Source organism: Cuculus canorus, chromosome Z (genome assembly GCF_017976375.1).
Source record: "Cuculus canorus isolate bCucCan1 chromosome Z, bCucCan1.pri, whole genome shotgun sequence".
NCBI classification, from domain to species: domain Eukaryota; kingdom Metazoa; phylum Chordata; class Aves; order Cuculiformes; family Cuculidae; genus Cuculus; species Cuculus canorus.
The window spans coordinates 19,069,455-19,091,020 of record NC_071441.1 but is presented as its reverse complement, the minus strand read 5'-3'; the positions used below and the strand labels follow the sequence as shown (position 1 = coordinate 19,091,020).

Below are 21,566 nucleotides of genomic sequence, written 5' to 3'. Positions count from 1 at the left end.
ATGCTTTCCTAATGAAAAAATCATGCTGCTGTGCAATGAAGATCAACTGGAAGTAAATCAACTTTTAATATTTGTTAATAGTTACATGTGAGTATGAATAAAATAGCTCTATTAATCTGTGTTTCCCTATTGGAAAAAAAAAAACAAAAAACCCTTCAATATTTAAAAATAGCAATATGCAAGGCTGTAATTAAATATGACGGTTAAAGCAGAAGGAGTATAGATTCTGCAGAAGTGGCTGCTCTAAGAATAGGAGTCACAGGAGACTTCCTGCTCTCCTGCAGAGATGATTAGGACCCCCATTTAAGCTCATGCCTAGGCACCCATGTCTTGCCTGAGCTGACTTGTAGGTAAGTCTATGTCCAGCCCTGTGCTCCGCCATCCTGACTTAGGGCTTTTCCTGGTGGGACAGATTGCCCTGTCTCCAGGCCTGGCTGGCTGCACCTAACCAGATCCCCTGGATGTATCTTGGAGCTGTTGCATCACCTTGGCTGGTGAGGAGCTGATGAGAGATTTTGTCACCAGCCTTGCTCCAGTTTGGGCACCACAAAGCTGTGTCCTGCTGGGGAGGGCATGGAGCCGAGGTTAGCCCCTGCTCCTGGTTCCGTGCCCTTGAGGGGCAGCCCTGCTCTTGCAGTTCACTGGCACTTTGCCCTGGAAGGATGGTAGAGATAGGTATGAGAGGATGATAGTGAAACCTTGGGAGATGTAGCTTTTACTCCTGTGATGCCCTTCAATTTGCTTTTACTGAGGTATGTGCTTGCCTTCTCTATCAGCAAAATAGTGTCATCGTGTTTGCATACACTTGGAAAATACTTCTAGATTCTCAGATACAAGATACTGTGTTGATGCTACACTAACTTAAGAAAACATGAAGTCAGCTAATTAAATTCCTTTCTCAGGAAGTTCTATGCTTCTTACAAACTACATCAGATGACAAATTGCAAAATTCGGCACAAAAATAGACCCTATCTTGAGTCTTTGTATGTGAACTCATACTCAGGGTAGAAAACAGGGCCAAAACAAGGCTGTCTTGTTCTTTAAGAGAGCAGGCATTTGAGTTTTAAAGGCAGTTCATGAACATAGTCAGCTATTTTGCTACTGCTTTCAGCAGCAACTGTTTCCCGAAGTTAGAAGTCCAAATAAACATGATACTGTCACACTGGGGTGTATGACCTGCTCTTTGGGCAGACACTTCATTAAAACAAGTCCCTGCCTTCAAATATGCTTGTTGCAGTACAGTCTGCTGTACTTCAGTGGACTTCTTTAAATATATCACATCTGCTTATACAAAGCAGCTTGTAGCACTGAGATCTCCGCTTCCCAGTTTTTGGAGGAAAAAAACCACAAGCTTATAATGTTGTCCCAGCCTTCCAAAAGCCAAAGGAAGATTCTCTCTTTTCAGGAACGAAACTGGGGTTTTGAAGTATGTTGTATCCTGTTAAAACACTAATAAAAATTAAAGTTCAACTTAAATTTACCGTGTGGAATTAGACTGGAACTACAAGCCAGATTCCCTAACTCTTCCCAGTTTTGTTTCTCTTATTTCCCCGTGGCTTTTTGGATCTGAAACATGTTCAGGGACATTCATAGGGAAAAGGAGAGGGTTAAACCAAGTTGTGTCGCTTTTTCCCCCCTAAATTGTGTTATCAGAGGTTGTTTAGCATGATTTCCCTTGCATCAGGAGAAGTTTAGATTGGACATTAGGAAAAATTTCTTCACAGAAGGAGTTATCAAGCACTGGCAGATGCTTGAGTCACCATCCCTGGAGGTGTTTAAAAGGCGGGTAGATGAGGTGCTTGGGGACATGATTTGGTAGCAGACAGATACAGTTGGAGTTGATGATCTCTAAGGTCTTTTCCAACTTTACGATTTTATGATTTGTTTCAAATGCTTTGTAGCTCCTCTTTGCAGAGTGTATCTTTGTGGCACAAAGCCCAGTTCTCCAAACAGCCATGCCGTGTTGTGCCTGCAAATGGCAAATACACACATTAGCTGGCCAATGTATGCAGGATCAGAGCAGCAAGCAGGGCAATAACTGGTACTGGTCCTCTGTATGAGTGCTCCCACTCTCAGACAGCTATGAAGTGAGAGGCTGGTGTGGAGCAAGCCTGAGCATCTAGCTGTAAGTTGGAGTGAACAGTTCACAGCAGCCACCACGCAAGACTGAAGAATGATTTAGTTTACCTTGTTCGTTACTCCTGCTGTGAAGATTCTGTTGTCTAAACCAGCAGCAGGTTGCTTACCATTTTACTTTACAACACTGTAAGGTGAGAGCTGTTTCTGATGTCAAGTAAGGTTTCAGTATATATCAAAACAGCGCACATGTTCTTGTTTTCATGGGAAAAACCCAGAGGTGAAAAAGAGTTGACCAGACATCACAAGCAAAACTTTTTTTATTAAAAAAGACTCTTTTTTTTTTTGTTTACAGGCCTAGGCAATCAGAGTTGCTGAATAAGGACTCTGTAGTGGATAACTGCAGCTTGTTACTCTTGTTTATAAAATGGGATTATGAAAGAAAATTAATACAGGCAACACTGGGTGGAAAACGGTGCCCCAAAAGTTGTAACTTCAGGAAAGCTGGTGTCCTCCCAGGCATAGACCTCAACACGTGGTAAAAATGGTTTGTATGATCTGTAAGACTGGAATGGTAAAGGTCTCATGATTACCATGTTCAGCACCCCAGTGTAACAAGACCCAAATCATACAATACCTTCCACACAAACTTACTGTGTTCTAGCTGTAAACAAATCTGTGGTTTGCTCTATCACTTTCACTGAAAAGAAACTCTGAGCCTCTCTACTCTAAAACTTTCAAGAAGCTTGGTCTCTACACTGCCTTTAGAACAGAACCACTTTATACCTTTGTTTCTATGCCACTATTGACTTTTAAACAACTCCTTTCAATCCTGATGCACTTTTCTTTCAATAACCTAAAAGTGATATTTTTTTTTAACAGCAATCCTGACTTCCCGCTTAGGCAGGCAGACAAAATCTAAAGAGTACTACCAAGGGCAATAACAAAAAGGACAATTATGCAGGCTTGGAAACAGGAAGCTTAATTATCTTGGTTATGATATTGTTTTGAAGTAATATATCAGGGAGCGAGTCGTATATGTAGCCCAGAACTGGACTTAAGTTATATGTGCTCTCGGGCTGCTGTAGCTGACAGAGCACCCGAGGCAGATCAATTAATGACGCTGATAATATACAGATTGATAAAGAATGCATTGTTTATATCAAGACCCAGCACAGAGAAGATGAATAGAATGCTGATGTTTTACTTGAGAAAGTCCTTGGCCTTCTTTACGTGGGACTGCGAGCCCATCTGTCTAGTTAATTTTACTAATCATTTCCTACAATTCTTCATAGCTTTCCCTATCTGAATCAAAAAAACTTCAGCTCGTGCCTATTAGAGATTCTTCTGTCAGACAAGATGCACAACTGGATCTTCATGTTCCAAACTGTAGCTGTTCACCTGGAAACATCAGGAACATTAAGTTAATCTCAGTGCACACTTCAGCTTCCACCATAGTGGTGCCCTTGTCTGAAGTATCAGACATTAGGAAGGTCAGCAATGACTGGGCAGAGTTGTCTGGTGCCCCGGAAATGTCTTCCAGATTATGTCTTGTTCAAGACTGTCTTGACTGATGCAAGACAATTTTTTATGCCCTCAGGCTTTTCCCACCTTTTTTTCTCCGATGTGGAGTCAATTGTACAACTCAGCTCTGATTTTCTATTCTCTGGCAGCAACTGTAATACACATTTTCAGTTTTTGAAAAAATAAAAGCCCTGTAGAGGTGAAGTTTGAGGCTTGTTATAAAGAACCTGAACAATCCTTCATAAACTATAACATAGAGGGAATTAAATCTATGTCAAGAGTAGAATGTATGAGAAGGTGGAAATAGTTCCTGTTCACAGCATATACTTATCTACACCCAGCTCTGTGAAATTTAGAGTGTCATGTAAATAAGCCACTCAGCTGGTGAGCCACCAGATTCTCCGTCTCTGAGTTTACTGAATCAGATCCTGCTCCCGACTTTGAGCATATAACTAATCTAGAAACAGGCTCGATCTCTGACACCTTTCCCAATATCTCAGCAAGGTCTACACTCTGGTTTACATTTTACTGCACAACTCTTTAGGAGGATGAGGTATGTGCACAGCAAACATACAGAAAATCAAAGGCTTTTCATGGAAATCTAAATATGTTTGCTTGGTAAGTTTATAGCTGTTTTGCTGTCTCAGTTTTCCCACCAGTCTGAGTCAGCTCTGTGGATGAGGGTTGCAATATTTGGGGGATGTACAGAAGCATCCCTCAGCAGTTCATGGCTTCTCATATGAAGCAGGAAATTCTTTGAGCTCACAGTCTTTCATCTCACAAAAATTCTGTGTCCTTCTTGAAACAAAAACTGTTGACGTTCTCCTGTTCTCTTTTCCCACCAAAGGCTTCTCCTTTCTCACTGGCACTCTCAGGTTTATATGTCTCTTCACCAGCGTCTGGCTTCTTTGTTCTGCCAGGTTTTACTCTACTGGTCTATGAATGAAAGGTGGAAAGAGTTATATCACCATTTGTCAGCTTAGTATTTCAGTGTAGCCGTTGCCATGCTGGAGCATTGTTAAAACTGAGACAGTTGTTTGCTTTCAGTCTGGAAATAGTATGTTCATCATGTCACCTGAAAAAAAGGTTAATTTCTTTCACAAATGGAGTCATCCAGTACCACAGCAATCTTCTGGCTGGCAACACTTCCACTGCAATTAGAACTCTGAATTTCTGACTAGATAGATTGCCCACCTCACCACAGATAGCCCTGTCTTCACCAGCCGATACTCATGTAATCATCTTGCCCCACTGCTTGAAAAATACATGTGTGTAAGGAATGCACTTAAACCTAATCTTCAAATTTATCTTGGGTATTGTTTGTTTTATTTCCTTTCATAAAGTGGTTTCTAACACAGACTTCGCACAAAAAGACATTTCACTTCTCACTTGGAAAAGCCCATTAAAGAAAGAGGGTTGTGAGTAAACAAACCTCAGCTGCAGAAAAAAGGGCAGTAAACAGAGAAGCCAAAAGTAAATACATCTAAATTCAATTAATGGTTCTTTAAAGTCAGCTTTTAACAATGTTTGCACAGTGTGCTTACCTGTGTCAGCTACTTTTTGCCATATGGCTGCATATTGAAGTTGGATGAAATAGTACCCTGTGTCAGCTATAAAATAGTATTTCAGGGAACACCTGACGACATACTGAACAAAACCAGGATGTCATGTCAAACCAGATTGCAGTCATTGATCTAGGGCTATACAGGCCACATTTTCATCAGAGTGTGAGAAAAGTCGGGAAATTACAAAGAATATGTAAGCTAATTTGAACAACATATTCACAGTCAAAGGTCACTTTAGGTTAGAAAGGACTTATGCAGGTCACTTAGTTGACCCACACACCCACAGAAGGAAAAGGCTACTTTGAAGTTAGGTCTGTTCAAGTAAGGGATTCATTACAGTATAGAGATGCTTTGTAAAATCTTTCTCCTTTGCTGCGTTGTGAAGTTGGAAGATACTAGGTTTGGTTGCAAGGTGAAGAAAGAAATTGTGTAAGAAAAGATAACTACACCATTTCTTAAGAAAGACACTGGGGTTTGTTCATTCTAAAAGGTTTTTCCAATTGCTCCCAGTAAGCCATGTTTAGAATCTACTAGTAGTTTCTGCAGATGTAAGTCTAGTAAGACTTTCATTTCAACTGGCTGCTAGAAATCCCTCTTCCGCTTCAGTCTTTTTCAAAAAATATTAACATTCTTGATGTTAACTGTCGATTTCAGCCATGTCTGTACTAATGGAAATCAAGTAAACGGACTGGGTTTAAGCGGTTTCCTAGTATGAAAGTGAACGTAGCACAAAACAGAACTAAATTTACTCTTCTCTGTGCTCACAGAACAAGACACAACTCGCAGATAGTAAAAGTGTTGCAGTGGTAGAAAAGCCCAGAGGAAGCTACTGAGAGCCCTTAAAATCTGTTGTAGATAGCAGAGGTGAGGAATGAGCAGGGTGACTTATCACCCAATTTGCCAGTTGCTCCTGTGCTGCAATGGCAAATGTCTTACTCATAGTAAAGCAGATCAGAGGACTGGAGAATCAGTGTTCCTTAGCCATACAAAAAAAAATTCAATACTTAAGAACTATATTTTTTTATTCTTGCTTGTGAAAAATGGTTATCATTAAAATTCAATGAACTGTGATTTTGAGGACTCCAAAACAGTGAGTAGACTCTTTGCGTATCCATACATTCATAGATTTTCATACAAACATTCCACCAACTTTAGCTGAATCCATACCTTATACACTAACATGCTTTTGCTCATCACATTCTACTGGTTCGGAAGAATATACGGACATGAATAGAAAAGGTACATATCAGAAAAGGTAATGGAAGCTTCCTGTGCGAGGTGTCCACTACATCACTCAAAAATGCCAACTGAGAGTGTAAGTTTTAAAGTCAATCCCTACAAATTAATCTTTATATTACTTCTAAAAACATCTAATATTTTCTATTTTGTAGTCTAATAATATTGGCTTTTGACTCACTGTAAATTTCAAAAAAACCCACAAACATTTCAAACATTTTGCAGTTTATTTGTATCTGAAAACTCCTACTTCAGCTGTTTCAAGATAACAGCGTGTAAAACAGTAGCTGAAGCAGAAAGAGCAGCGACTCATCATATCACACACACATCATATGACAAATGGTTTTCAGTGAAAAAGAACTCATGCATGAATTCATAGACACAAATAGACTGGTCAAGCTGCTGACAAGCTAACTTCCACATATGAAGATGTGACAATCATTGTGATATATTTTCATTTCAGTTCATAAGTATCCAGTGAGATCTGGTAAAGATAGAAGCTCATAAACCAAGATACATTTCTGTAGATTCTCATGGTTATTATCATAAAAAGTACTATCTTTGCTTTCGTATGAAATGGAGTGGATAGAGCATAGGATTGTTCTGCCAAGCTAAGCGGCCTCTGCCCAGAGATGTCAGGTGGAACTTTTCAGTGTACAGACCATTAAGAGAGAAAGCAAGGTAGTGTTTGCAGTTCCTGTAAAATGGGAAGAAAGTACTGTCTGCACCTTTTCTCCCCTGCCCATGCCAAGGCAACATTTACTCAGCAGCATAAGAGAGTGTCAAGGTGACTTTCATTTCAGTAAGCAACAATGCTAATCACCATAATCTAATTTCAAAGGCTGTGATATACGATTCATGTTTATCCACATAAATTCAGGTTTAATTACTTCCATTTTATGGTTAAGAGTGAAAAAAAGAACTAGAGACATGAAAATGAAGTCCTTTAGGAACACAGTGGATTAGGTTTTCACTGTGGCTGGTGGAGGGGCCCATAGTTCCCAGTGGAGTACAAATCTAGCATGGGGATAAATTGCTTGACCTTGTGCAATGACCTTTAAGTATTGTGAGACAGTGCAAGCCAGAGCAGTCCCCAAGCTGCTGTTGCATCTGAAGCTAAGCAATGCTTCAAGAAGCTGCCTCTGATTCTCTCATGTCTACCTGAATTGCCGTGTCAGCAAGGACATAGCCAGTCTAGTGTGGATTTGTCTCAGTTGAATCCAACGCACTCATACAATTGAGTATGTAAAGGTACAACACATACATATTAAAGTAGAGTTGTTGACAGAGGGAGGTATAGTTCTCTCTTCCACGCATAAAATCAACAGCAGCCCTGCTGTTTAAAATCAGCTTGGTTAAACAAGAAAAGGGGATGTGTGCTGTCTTTCTGGTCTCATAGCAGTACGGTAGGTCCACTTCATGCTGGAATAAATAGTTGCAACATCACCCTGGAGAAAGCCCCCATCTAAATCCAGAGCAAGTATTATGAAGAAAACCTTAATATTACTGATTATCTTTTTTTTTGTGAAACAGATAGCCCTTTTGCAAGAGCAACATAATAACAAAAGTAGTTTCTATGTGAACACCTTTTTTTCAACCTTGTTATATCTATCTTAGGAGAAAACACAGCTCACCAGAGCCAGTGCTCTTTGAAAATAAATATGGCACATCCTTTCCAGTGCTTTCGCTTCCCTATCTGATGACTATCTAAGACGCAAGACTGTTCTTCTGTTAAGTGTTATTTCAAAACTGGCACTGTCAAAGCTACACCCAGGACACAGCGTATTCAGAGTTGAAGGAGGCATCTTTAGGCATTCCAGTAACAGGAAGTAAAACAGATAAGTGCCTGGTGTAGAAAAGACGTCTTTTCCTCTGATAAAACTTAAAATTACTGTTTAAAAATAATGGCTGAGATTCATTTTTGCTTTCACTTCCAAAATTCCTCCCAAAGAAAATTCTGTTGAGTAATCAGTTCAAGTCTAAAATTTTTTACTGTAATGTGGCATTGCATCATATTTCATATTTTTTAACCTGATTTACTGATGGACTGTGCATTAAAATTCTCTTCTGTGACATAATGTTGCTTTACTGTTGGTGTTGGGACTTTTTTTTTGTCTGTCCTTTTTTTTTTCCTTGTCCTTTTCAACCTCTTGTTATTTTTGTGATGTGAAATATATTCCATACATTGTTCTGCTGGTGGTAATTGTGGTAATTTCCACCTTAATGTGGTGGAAAGTTTGGAAATGCGATACAGGCATGTAATGATGTCTCCACCTGAAAGACGACTGTTTAGACATAAGAGAGCATATGCAGCTTTTATTCAAATTGCCACAAGATATTTGGACCCAAGCACCATTCCTGGGACTAGAACAGTTAATAAAGGTTTTTTTTAAATCAAAATTCCTTGAGTAATAGTAAGTCCAAAAGTAAAGTGTACCAAAGGCACTCAGATAATTTCATTGTGATGGTAAACCACATTTCATGACAGTGTAATTCTCAGTAACTTCATGATACGGAATGCAAAGAGGCACAGCTTTCCATTGCTGCAGTGCCAATAAATCCCCGTGAGCTCACTGTTTATCCCAAAGCTAAAGTGCTTTTCTCTGAAGTCTCCAAAACCAGAATAAGTGCAAATGATGGCATGTGAGATGAAGTGATTTCACAGAGCCACACTCTCACTGTCTCTTGAAGTTGTGACAGTTGACAAGTATAAAGCCTCAGTTTGAGAGTTAAAATCATCTCCTTAAAGAAAGAGAATGGAACAGTATTACTTTAAAAATCTATGCAATAATCTAAGAAAATAAATAGCCTGATTTTATCAACTGAACGGTAAAGAGTGAAAGCTCTGTCTTCATTGTATGCAGGCTTTTCTGGGCTGTGATGAAGTTACAATGGCTCCTTAGAGCTGCCATACAAAGACAACCTGTTTCAATCTTTTCAGAGGAAGAATTATCTTTCTTACCTGTGGTCAAAATTCTCAATTTTCTATTACATCAAAGCTATTACTGACTTTCAGTCATATAAATGAAATAGCAAAACTGAAATCTGGTTAGATAGCATCCATGGGAATCTGTACACCTGCATAAAAGTTTGCAGAACTGGGACTGCAGTGATGAGGTCATATGCCCTACATCTTCAGTGCTGATACAGCTTGAGCTGTAAGCTAAAATGATAATGTGAACAATGCTTGTTCCTGTAACCAGGGCCTTGAGGGTCATTTCTAAGGCTCTCTGGTAAAGTATCTGTGGCTTTTATGCTTCAACTACCTACTCATCATGGAAAAAAGGGTCTTTCCAGTGTTTCTTAAAAACATATAATGCTGAGAAATACAAATGTTTGCCATATGACTTACTGCATGTTGCACAAAGATTTTCAGTCATTGAAATGAAGAAGTAAAACAAAACCACAAGAAGCAGCTACCTCTCCTTTAATTTTTTCATTTCACTAAGTGCACAGAGGTGGCCAGGGCCTACAAAGTGAAAAAAAATTCTACAACAGTAATACAAAAAGCCACAGAAAGCCACACCGTGCTCAGACAATGTGCACTGGAATTATGTTCAGACATGCATAAACACTGGGCATCAGATTGCTGCTTGCCTCAAGCTCTGTTCATGGCATAATTCCACTGAAGTGTCACACCATCATGTGAAAAATAAGAAAGGGCCTTTGAATACAGCAAGTGCTGATTTCTGAAAGGTGAAAGTGTTTTTCTGAAAGTGTCATTTTGACTGTAATATCCACCAATGGCCGTGGATTGGACAGTTGCAGGTAAGATGCAAGGACTACAATTTGAAGTGACATGGGTATCAGTGAATTCATGCCCTCTCCATCCAATTCCTTGTTTTCCTTTCACCTATGAAAGTTTTTCTAAACCGATGACTTCTTGATGTATTTTCTCTAGCTGTAAGAAACATGGTTGGCATCTCAAGTGACTCCTGTCCTTGGGATAGCCCAAACTTGCCTGTGTGTCCTGAAACTGCTAAGTATTGTTTCTTCTGGCTGTTCAGTCAGCTGCATTACAGTTTTCCTCCATTTTTTCTCCTTGAGGGAGAATAATTCATCTTCCTGGAGCATATTAGGCAGCCTTGGCACTGGCCTCAATAGGCTGTGTTACAATCTACTCATACACCAAGGAATTACAGCTGAACCCAATGCCATAACACCTAGCACTGGCCACAGACTCTCTTCTAACACTACATAAGCCTATCAGACTTTTATTTATAGTAACAAAACTGATTTATATAAGCAGGTGTTTTAAGAACTTTCTTATCATATTTCTTTGTAGTTTTCTATGGTGGTTTCTATTTTTCAGTTCAATTTTAGTGTGGGATAGCTGTATGCATCCTTATAGTTTTTCAGGCATTACTTTCCCTCTTCAACGTAAAAAATTCTTGGATGTCTAGGAAAGTCATAAGATGTACTTGTAAAACAAGAAGTAGCACAGCGCAAGATCAAATATTCCAGATAAACAAGGTATCATTTTGTTTGTTGTTAAAATCTGTGGCCTGAGCCAAACATATAACACGCTATTGCCACAAACACCTTGATGCCTTCAAAAACAACTGGCTTTCTGTGTATCCTTCTCAGCCAAGGCTACTAGAACTGCAGTTAGCATACAAAGATGTAAATCGAGCTATATATGCAAGCTAATTGTATTTCAGTGAAAAAAAATATTGTAAGTTCTTACATTGCCTGTGAAAAAGTCGTGACATTAGACATTATATTCTTAGAAAATTGAAGAAAAGCTAAATTTAAATTAAAAACTAGACTCTGTTTTGATGTAACATTATTTAAGTTGCATCTACAGATTTATAAAGATTTTAGCTGTAAGAAAGAAAAAGCTGCAAGCATAAATACAGAAAAAACTATGACTTACTCTTCTCATTTTCCAGGTTAGGGTTCAATTTTCTTTTCCTGTCTGATAAAGTAAACATATACAAATTTAGCTTAAGCATTTCTAGTTGTGAAAGAAACAATATAATTCAACAAACTTCTAGATTAAACTGAGCTTTGTGCTTCTTTAATTTTATTATTAACTGACATGAGATATGTAAACTTATCTAAACTTCTGTTTTTTTATAGATTTTGAACCAAATTCTTAAGCCCTTGATTGCAAGGCTTTCATTTCATGGCAATGAATACATTTGTATTAGCTTACGGAAGTCTATTAATATGCAAGACTAGAACAATAACCTGTGTACTTTATTACTTTTCCACTATTGGACTTGCAAACAAGGAAATAAATGTTATTTGTAGTAGTGCAGTACAATTTTAGTTATTCAGCCTTAAAGGACATAACAAATAAAAGTTCCGTGTCATATGCTGTAGCCACGATGTCTTTGTAGCCATGAAGAAAAACAACATTCAAACTATGTTTTTACAGCCCTGCGTTACTAAGCCAAAATTGTTTGTGTTCTTTACAGAATAATGACTGATTAGATATAAAAATGTGTCTTTCATATACCTTGTCTCATGTAAGTAACAACGTGAAGAAAAACTCATATGATCCAAGGAGTCTTTTTAGAACACAGCACCACTAGAAATAAAATGTGACCAAAGACACATAAGTGTGCCTAGAATTACTAAAATTTCCAAAAGGTCATTCACAGAAAAAATAAAAAATAAGTGAAAAATCTACTAGCTAAAGTAAAATGTACCTTTTTTGGGTTGCCCATTCTTGAATGATTTTCTCTTTTGAAAGATTATTAGTACAGATAGAAGGACAGCTACTGTCACACATGTGGGGATGACAAATAAGATCAGGGATTTTTGTCTGCTATACTGTGTACTCACTGAAGCTGTCAAAAAACATGAAAAGAAAGTAAATTTATAGCTTACAAAACAGGCATAGTTTATGAAGTTATCCATTCTGGTTCCCCAAAGTCTTGCTCTGACTGAACAAAAGATTCTCAAAATTTATCAATGTAATGTTCTACACTCTTTTTATGAATACTTTATTCTGCAGTATTACTATAAGCTGAGTCAGATCTCTCATCTGTGTGGCTTTTGAGTGAGCACTACTGCAATTGACCTTTACCGCCTTTGAAGAACAATTAATTAGGAGTCTAGATCAAGGAAGACACCCATGCAGATTAAAGAATTTCTTTTAAATTATGAGAACTACCCTAAAATTAAAATATACAGAAAACCAACAGACTGGCTTGCAGGAGTGCATGCCAGCTGAGCCTTCAAACACATGAGTCATAGTGACTTTTTCCTTTTCCAGACCCTCAGTGTTACAGTGTTTTCTAGAACTAGATTCTAGTGAAGGGTCATAGGACACCATGTATGTACAAACACTCTCTGTTTTGTGGAAGCTCAAGGTTATACGAACCTGAAGTGGAAATGTGAGCTGAAGTTTCTCCATTCAGTTCTTTATTCCAGAACACACAGCTGTAGTTCTCACTCATACTTGGTTTGAATGTCAGTAAGCTAGTGACATTATAGAGGCCATCTGTGGTCACTGTGTAGGTGGTATTTGCAGATCCACTGAGGTTGAGTTTCTCCTCATTTTGCCAGAAAACCTCTGCCAGAGGAAAGCCTTCTGACTGGCACATAAAAACAAACTTGTCTTCAGCTGGTTTTCTTATTACTTGAGTGTTTATTTTCCTGTAGAATGCTGCATAAGAAGGTGTTGAGTGAAATTAGTCATTTGCCCACTTCCCTTCCCCTCCTTCCTTTTTAATGCCGTATTTTGTCTATGGCTGTATCTGAGGCACACTTATTTGAAATGATGAAGGATGTTTTGTAAAACAATTCAATATTCATTATTCATCCTTCTTGTGCCTAGAGTGAAAGAAGTTCCTCCACTACTTTATGCAAGGCATCATTTAACACTGAATTTATATTTTATCAATGCTGAGGAAACAAGGGAAACCTCATGAGACTTGTATTTTCACTTTTTGAATATGCTGCATCAGGCGAAAAGCTGTTTTAATATTTGTTTTACCATAGCTTATAATCAAGTATGATATTTTCATCATACTAGAACAAAATGAACCTAGAATTTCTGTGTGAGGACAGTTCAAAGGAACAAATATGGGTGTTAAAAATGCCTGTATCCATTTTTGCATTTGACAAAGCTTTTTATTTAAATGCCTGGATGGGAAATGAATGCTGCCTTGTATCACATGGACAAATTGCAGCTAGTGGGAAACACCAAAAGCCTTTCAAAGGACTGGTCTGTCGTGTTATCCAGTAACATAGGTCTTTCTTACTAATGTCTATTTGGTTTTGATGAACACAAAGAATCACATGTCCTTGCTTTGGGAGCTGCAATCACTTGGGGGAATTCCCAGCCACTTGGGTAGTTGCAAGTAGAGCTTATGAGTAAATTAGAGCTCCTCTGAGAAACCTTTAGGGGTCAAATGAGAGGCCAGGTGTGGGGGCACTGGACAAGGGGTTGTGGGAAGAAGGAAGAGGAATGAAGGACAGCGAGGGGGCAGTTTTTCTCCCTTTCTGGCATGAGCTGCTTCTAGAGAACTCAGATGGCCACTGAAGCAAAGATTAGCTGACACTAATACAACTGCTTTCGTTCATCTAGGCACTGAGCACAGGGTCGTGGTGACAGAATTAGCCACAAATTCCCCTAAATTAATCAATTTCTACAAGCCTGTAGCAGTTTAGTAGAGACCCGTCATTGAGTATAATACCTTCAATTCCACCACTAACCTTTTACCTCCAAAGTCACGTACTTGTAGTCCACACCTTGGTACTCAATTAGACATAGGTATGAACCTCCATCTGTGACCTTCACGCTGGTGATCTGAAGGATAGCTCGTCCTAATTTCAGTTCACTGTGCAGAAGTGCTGTTCTTCCTATATAATCATGATGTTGAGATTGAAGGAATGGCTTCCCATTTCGGAGCATGTAAACCTCCTTTGATTTGGACTGCCCCTGCCTTTTTTGCTGCCAAACAACAGTCAGGAGCTCTAGGCTTAATGAACCGTTCACAGGGAATCTGCATTCCATGGTCACATTGGTCCCATACTCCACAACATATTGCTGTTGAGGAACTTCAACTGTAAATAAAGCTACAACAGGAAAAGAAAAGAGTTTTGTTTGTTGTATTAAAATATGTCTCGTTTTTCTTTCATTTTTACCAAGATGATGTCATGTAGTTAGGCATATAGTTACTAGTTTGGCCAGAAGTTTTAAGCATTTTTTATTATTACTTGCACTAACATTTTTACCATATAATTTGTATTTATAGAAAATAATCTGTATTCTGTATTGATTACTGAATCTCAAAGACAAAGACAGAACGAGCATAGTTTTTTTCCTTCAAATTTTAGCAATAACTTAACACTAAGTCAGTGCCAAGACAGTGATCACTTCTATGAAACTATCACCGTATCTTACATGTCCTAAAATTCTAGTAAAACCAACAATTCATTGTGGAAATGTAAATCTAACCTCATTATCCTTCACAAAGAGAAAATCCAGTGCTAACTACTGTGAAACAGAGTGGTACTGAATAAGCATATGTAACTTGGAAGTATTGCTATGTGGCAATTACAGTATTCCACAAGCCTGAGACCAAGTGAGTTTCTTTTAATCCCTTGCATCTTCTCAGATACGTGCAATAGTATTACAGAAAGCATATAAAAATAATCTTCTTAGCCATTCACCAAATCTGAAATTCATATTGTTATGAATAGTCCACCATTTTAAAGTGTATTTGATAAAATCGAGAGTTGCTTATGATACCTCGTTCAATATTGCTTGTTTCTATATTGGATGTACCATATACTGATAGCTTTAATTCAGAAGCACTTGAAATTATTGATAGTGACATTCATAAGAGAAGTTCATGCAAGGGTTTATGCTTTCCTTCTATTTCATGTGTTTGTGAAATACTTTCAGGGAAAGATTAAATTCCTCTTAGCAAGGTTTGTTTACACATTTTAATACAACTGTAATGAGGGAAAAAATAGTATGATGAAGTGCCACGCCTCTTCCGTTTTTTAGCCAAAATACTGCCTGCTACAGGCATGGACAGAGGAATACATGTGATTTTACTTCACTCTGCCTCATGCTGAGGTTGTTCTATTGTACTCTACAACTGGCTTAGGTTACCTTTGCCACCCTCTCTCTTGTAGCCATGCCTGCTATTGCCGTGTGCCTCAGCTGTCATTACAGTATGCTGTGAGAAGCCTCGTTGTGGAAAGTGACAGACATCTGTCCAGTGCTCAGTCAGTACACAGGACACAGTGCCTTCTGTAACCCATTGCAAAGCAGAGGCTCAAGACACCACTGACTGTTCATGCAAATATTACTGGAGGTGCTAAAGCCCATTTGCTGAGGGCGTAGCGGTATTTGCTGTATTGATTCTGCTGGTGGAATTGGAAGGCAATCTCTCTCTCACCTGAAACCATGGAGAGGTGCGTTTCTAGCAACAACATTGTGAGGATCTGGAACATTTTCTCAGGTGGATCTGAAACAAAAGTAGGATTTCATCAGAGCTTGCAACAACTGCCTTCTCCTGCTGAGGTGAATGGGAACTGTGCTAGCCTTCAAAACCCACCACAGCTAAAAAATGAGCAGAAATACAAAACCTCCACTAGGCTACCACTAGAAACAAGGGAAAGCTTGATTAAAACAACCCACACACACACTTGGAACCACTGACCTGCGGCAATGAAGGGGAGTAAAACATTTCCATAACTTCACTTGTGAGACTTTCAGGATCTGTAGCTTCTAGGCAGTCTTAAATAGTCTGACAGGGCAGCACTTCTACCACAACTTCACACTGAAACTCTACCCATCAATAATAAATATTAGTTGCAGTAAACTTCTCTTATGCACAAGCAGACTTTTTAATTGCCTGCACTAACATCTTGTCTAGTTTACAATATTGCTAACCCTGATTTGGTTTCAACTCTAGGTTGCATACTTTTCTGAGATTGCTTTGTTGTCTGAGTTCTTTAACCTCAAGACCAGTAGATACCTGGAACTCAATGTGAGGTACTGGGAATCTTGGGATGAGTAAATCAAAGTTTTCTTCAGAATGGATTAGATGTGAAGCCTTACTGCAGCTAATCCCTAATCCATTCACTTTGCAAATGGCACTGCCTGACATGGTGAAGGTACCTCGTAATATTGACAGTAAACCAACAGCCCTGAAATAATGCAAAAGTAGAAAGTCCATTTTCAGAGTGAGTATCTTCCTGTTCCAGTAACAAGCAGACCTTAGTTCATACTACTGTATGCAGATCAACATAACTAAAAAGCAAAACCAAAACAACCCCAAACCTGGGACAACATTTATAACAGAAATAATAAGACAATAGAAGGAAGAATTACTTTGAATAAAGCATGCTAACATATAATATAATCTGAGAAAATGCTGAAGGAGATCCAGAAATAAGCATAAGGAAGTAAAGGAAAGAAGGAACAATTTTAGACTTCCCCAGAGCCAGACTTACTGGAGAGGGCTTTTAACTTTACTTCCCTATTTATTTATGGCTCATCTTGAAGTATTCTGACTTTGATCTTTCTGCATTTCTATGATTGCTTCCACCTTTGAGGTCTCAGTATCTCAGAAAGTCAAGCTTAATCTTTAGCAAAGTCAGCAGCCAAAATTAGAGTACTTTTCTGGAAATTTAGACTTCAATCTTTTGCTGTCACAGCTAAAATGACTTTTATGTCACTTTAAAGGTGGATATACAAACTACACTAAGCAGACATTACATGTAAATAAATGATAATTATCTTTATCAGAGGATTGGCTGAGTAGTCACTACTCAATGTGTGATAAACCTTAAATATTTTAGCTCTGCAAGGAAGGAGCTAATAAACAATATCAGCATCAGTATCTCTGTTTCTTGGATGCAGAAATAAAAATCATGTACCACCCTGACAGCCAGCTTAAACTTCACACATTATGTAGCAACAACAGTGTTTCTCAATTAGTACTCAATTAGTTCTCAATTAGTTTCTCAATTTCTCAAAAGAAATGTATCATCCTCCTGCCATGCTCACTTCTCCATACAGCCTCCTAGAAGCAGATGGACGTAGAGCAAAGAACCGAACAAAGAATGGAACAGTATTGCACATGAATGTTTAGATCACTGGATTAGCCTCATGTGGGACATTTGAGATGATCTACTCTGTTTTTATAGCTCAGGATACACTGAGAATGCAGATCATGTATCTCGTATAATGCAGGGTATGGGACTTTTTTATTATGAATATTACTGAGAGTAAAAGGACAGAACAGATATAAAGAGATACATAATCAAAGATCCAGCAGATAGCATCCTAATTATTAAGTATCAAGTAAGAGTAAATCTTGCCTGACCAGATGGATTAGTGTGAGAACAGCGTGACACATGCCATAAATAAGGAGAAGAACCCAAAAAGGGAAACATTTTCATGTGTGATACTGAAAGCAGTCATAGAATGCTTGTGGGGATCAGCAAGGATCTGTATTCAAAGCTGCCTTTCTTTAATTCCCTGATCTTACTAGTGAACATCAATCTCTTGTGAATCTTAGTGCAACTTGCCCATGCAATTATGTGTCTCTGCCAGGCATCCTGACACTTTTCCATAAAGAGGTCTGTACCAGCATCTGCAAAGTGATTTTTTCATGCTGTTATAGAATAGCCCTTATTTTGTCCCTACCTTTTGTAAAACATATGCCATGCCTTGCTCTGCAGTAGTCTTTCTGTACAACTATTCTAGCAAGTTCATGCACAGCACTGTCTTTTTTATTTTTCCCCTTTAAGCAAAAGGCCATGTCTAAAGCTTATGCATTGTCTGTTTACAATTTCATAGGGATATAACAAAGGAACACTGCACCATAAAAATCAGCACTTAGTCGTTCTGGCAGCTAAGTCAGGAATTGAAATTCACTTCTGAGAACATGAGGAAGTCGCATGACATTTCAACAGCTATTCGGATCCTGTCAGTAAATGAATTTCCCAGACCAACTTGCAGAAGAAAAAGCAAGTTTTCATACAGTGCTGCGTGATTATGAAAATTAAGTTGAATAAACTTTTGAGGGTTGAAGGGATGAAAACCATAGCATCAGACATCTAAAAGTCATCACGGCTTTTTATAAATTGTAGTAATTCCAGTGAAGATGTAGGGCCTGAGGCTAAAGGTATGGATGGGAACAATGAAAAACAAGTTGTGAAAAAAATGAATGTGGAAAGGGAGTGATATAATCTTCTCTTTTTATACAGCTTTATTATGTTACTGAATGTAGTAAGTTGAAACCCACACTTGACTTTCTTTGGCCCAAAAGGAACCTATTCTGGTAAGTTTTCTTAGTCAATGCTGAGTGAAATCTGGCAGGCAATGATAATAAATTACTAGAATTCCATCAAAGGTCAAAATGATACTACGTGTAGTTTTCCTCCTTTTGATTCAGTTGATCATATCTATGACTTTAGTCCTAAGCTCACATACCCACAGGGAGTATAACACTCATCTCCAAAAATAAAAGTAATTTTTGGCCAATGGAATGCACCAGGTTGCATAAAATCTCTAGTGGCTGCCCAAAATTTTCCTGGTAAGGAGTGAGAAAAGTATTTCTTGTTGTCTTAGAAAATTTACACTCATCATTCCCATTTCAAACTGCATCAGCTGTACACTCCTGGCCACAATACTGTTTTAAACATATTCAGTTTTCAACATAAAGTATAGACTTCATTCAGTTCTACAGACAGAAATTAAGAGGTGTTTGTCCTAACAGAACTGTATTTTATAAGGATGCTTTAAGGAGGTAAAAGTGGTGGCAAAAGGAGAACATCAAACTCTGCTACATGTTTGGACCACGGAGCTTTTGAGCAAAAGCTGGGATACTTCTTTTAAGTAGTTATGCTTACTATAGATCTCTGACGTTTGTTTATTGTTGTGGCTACTGGATCTTATTTTAGGGGAACAGTTAGGTTGTGAACCACAGTGAGCTTTGAGGGAGATTGGCACCTGTTTGGTCAAAAGTGATTTGACCTTATCGAGTTCACTTTAGCAAAGAAGGTATTACACATGATCTGAAAGACAGTGAGAAATTCTGAGGTGACAGACTTTGTTACAGATTTGGAACAGAAGTCTCGCAATTGATTTGTTCATTCCTACATTGAGCACTTTTGCTCTGCCACTGACATGCCCTGTAGCCTTGTGGAGTTCAGCTCAGAGCGCTCTTTTCCTATTCAGGACATATTTTTATTTTCCTTCTGCAGCATTTGTATTTTTTGTATTGCAAAGGTGGTGCCTGCACAAAACACAACACAGTGGCCTCTGGAAATATTCCAGAAAGGCAAACTAATTTGAATACCAGAAGCAATCAAGCTGTGCTAACATGGCATCCTGCTTGATTCCATTTGGCCAAAAGAAAGCACCAGACCAATACCAGGCTGATGTGACTGTACTGCTTCTCACTCCTAAGCTAGTTGTTTTGGGATAATACAGATCTTCCTTCATAAAACTGAGGTTTATGCATGTTTTGTTGGAAAACAGACTATCTTATACACATATGTACACTGCAGAATATTGAGGAGTCACAGTCACTCTTTACTTTTTCTGTCTTTCTCTGTTACTGAAACTCCTTTGATTTTATGTATCTTGTGATTTCAAAAGCTTCCTCCCAACACTCTCATATGTGCAAAAAGACACAAGCTTTTCAACCTCCTCATGATATTAGTAAACTGATTTTCCTTTCTTTGAAAGACCTGGTTTAAAAAAAAAAAGGTTTAAAAATCCAGAGTCAGAAAAAAACCAACAAAAATCAGCATTAGATCCTCATACAAACTACATCTGTTGTATATTTCACCATCAGAAATAAGGTAGTCTGTTTCCATTTCAGGGATTTAATAATAATACTAGCAATGTGTATTAACATTTGTTCAAAGCCCATTTCTCACACCTACCTCAGTATATTCTGTGAACACAGCCTGCTGCCCTCATTCTCTCCAACCCATCTCACACACACACTCTCTCACCTGCTCTTCCTTCTCTGCCGTTGCACCCTTATTGTGGTCCCTTGTTGTCCACCTCACCGTGCTGGTCCATCGCTTTATATCTGATGTTCACATTGCCCGTGAAAGCCTATTTGCATCATTTCAGTCCGCTCTCCATCTCACTTTAGCTGTCAGGTGAAGCGGTATAATTTACTTCCTTCTTTGCACAGCCTTGATGTGAATTTTCACTTTCCCTGCACTGTTTAACTGCCACTTGTTGTATCTTTTCCACTGTCATTTTTATTGTTCAACATCAAATACAATAATTCTAATATGACCTCGATTTTTTTTTTTTCCTATCTGTATTAGGAGAAGATCAGGTTGAAATTTTGTTGCAGTAAATGTCCTACATTTAAAATGCAGCTGTAAAGTCTGGGGAACACAATCCTTTCAGCTCTTAGCCACAGATACTGACCAACACAGGCTAACACTCTGCTGTGATAGACTGCAAACTGCCTTACATATCTCTGGCTTCTACAGAAAGAAAGACTTCTCAGAGAAGCACAAGAAATTCTTCTCTTCCTAGCCTGTGCTCCTCCTGGGAATACAGAAGGTTAACGTCCCTAGATTTGCTGTACCTTCAAAACAACCTCCCACCTGCAAGTAGGTGTATAGTAACAACCAAAAGAAAGTAAAAAAGAACATATAGATAGAAATAAATACAGATTTTTTTTCTCCATACAGCTTCTAGAATAAAAGTGTTACAAAGAGCAACAGTTCAATGATAAGCTGAAGCTAGCATCACTCTTTTGCCGTTGCCTATAGCACAAGATTGGGTTGCAAGACACGTTCAGCTTCTAAACTTCTTATTCCCAAGGTTTGAAATTATAACATGTAACTGTGTTTTAGGACCTGGGACTTATTCAATCTCTGAATCAGAATCAGGGTCCACTCCCTTCAAATAGTTTGAAAATTAACTTAATTTAAGCAAATTTTAAAAGTATAAGAAAAAAAAATCTGCAATCCATCAGTCAGAAATAGTGTAAATATCAGTTTGCATTTTAGTAGCATTATACTCACGTCAGATCTTTATGCAGTCCTTGGAAGAATCAGGGCCATATAACAGCTAGGACTTTCAAAGCTTTACAAAGCAGGTCTATTGGTCTCTCCTGTTTGCATGATAGGAGAAACTATCCAACTCTTGTAATCAGTTTAAAGCATACACCAATAGCACAGCTTGAAGGCTGATCTTATTTAGGC

General features: G+C 38.4%; 1 protein-coding gene across 8 annotated transcripts; it reads right to left on the bottom strand.

Moving 5' to 3' along the window:
- Window positions 1-1,847: 1,847 nt before the first annotated feature.
- Window positions 1,848-21,566, bottom strand: LOC104068702 (programmed cell death 1 ligand 2). 8 transcript variants are annotated; one of them, XM_054055459.1, is made up of 8 exons: window positions 21,387-21,566; window positions 20,349-20,494; window positions 15,770-15,838; window positions 14,073-14,435; window positions 12,736-13,020; window positions 12,059-12,199; window positions 11,278-11,319; window positions 1,848-1,969 (listed from the first exon to the last, which is right to left on the bottom strand). In XM_054055459.1, exons 3-8 carry the CDS (start codon window positions 15,822-15,824, stop codon window positions 1,887-1,889), a joined length of 969 nt encoding a protein of 322 aa, XP_053911434.1. In that variant the 5' UTR covers window positions 15,825-15,838; window positions 20,349-20,494; window positions 21,387-21,566; the 3' UTR covers window positions 1,848-1,886. The 8 variants fall into 8 exon arrangements, with proteins under 8 accessions (XP_053911434.1, XP_053911438.1, XP_053911437.1 ...); XM_054055463.1 differs by lacking the exon at window positions 1,848-1,969 and adding an exon at window positions 2,471-4,536; XM_054055462.1 differs by lacking the exon at window positions 1,848-1,969 and adding an exon at window positions 2,471-3,477.

Bases quoted from the DNA above. Each gene is read 5' to 3' on its own strand.
- LOC104068702 (XM_054055459.1), bottom strand. From the start codon at position 15,824: ATGTTCCAGATCCTCACAATGTTGTTGCTAGAAACGCACCTCTCCATG. The intron at 13,021-14,072 runs GTTAGTGGTGGA...CTTCTTATGCAG, and splicing joins CGTGACTTTGGAGGTAAAAG to CATTCTACAGGAAAATAAAC. The intron at 1,970-11,277 runs GTAAGTCATAGT...TGCCATTTGCAG, and splicing joins TAACCTGGAAAATGAGAAGA to GCACAACACGGCATGGCTGT.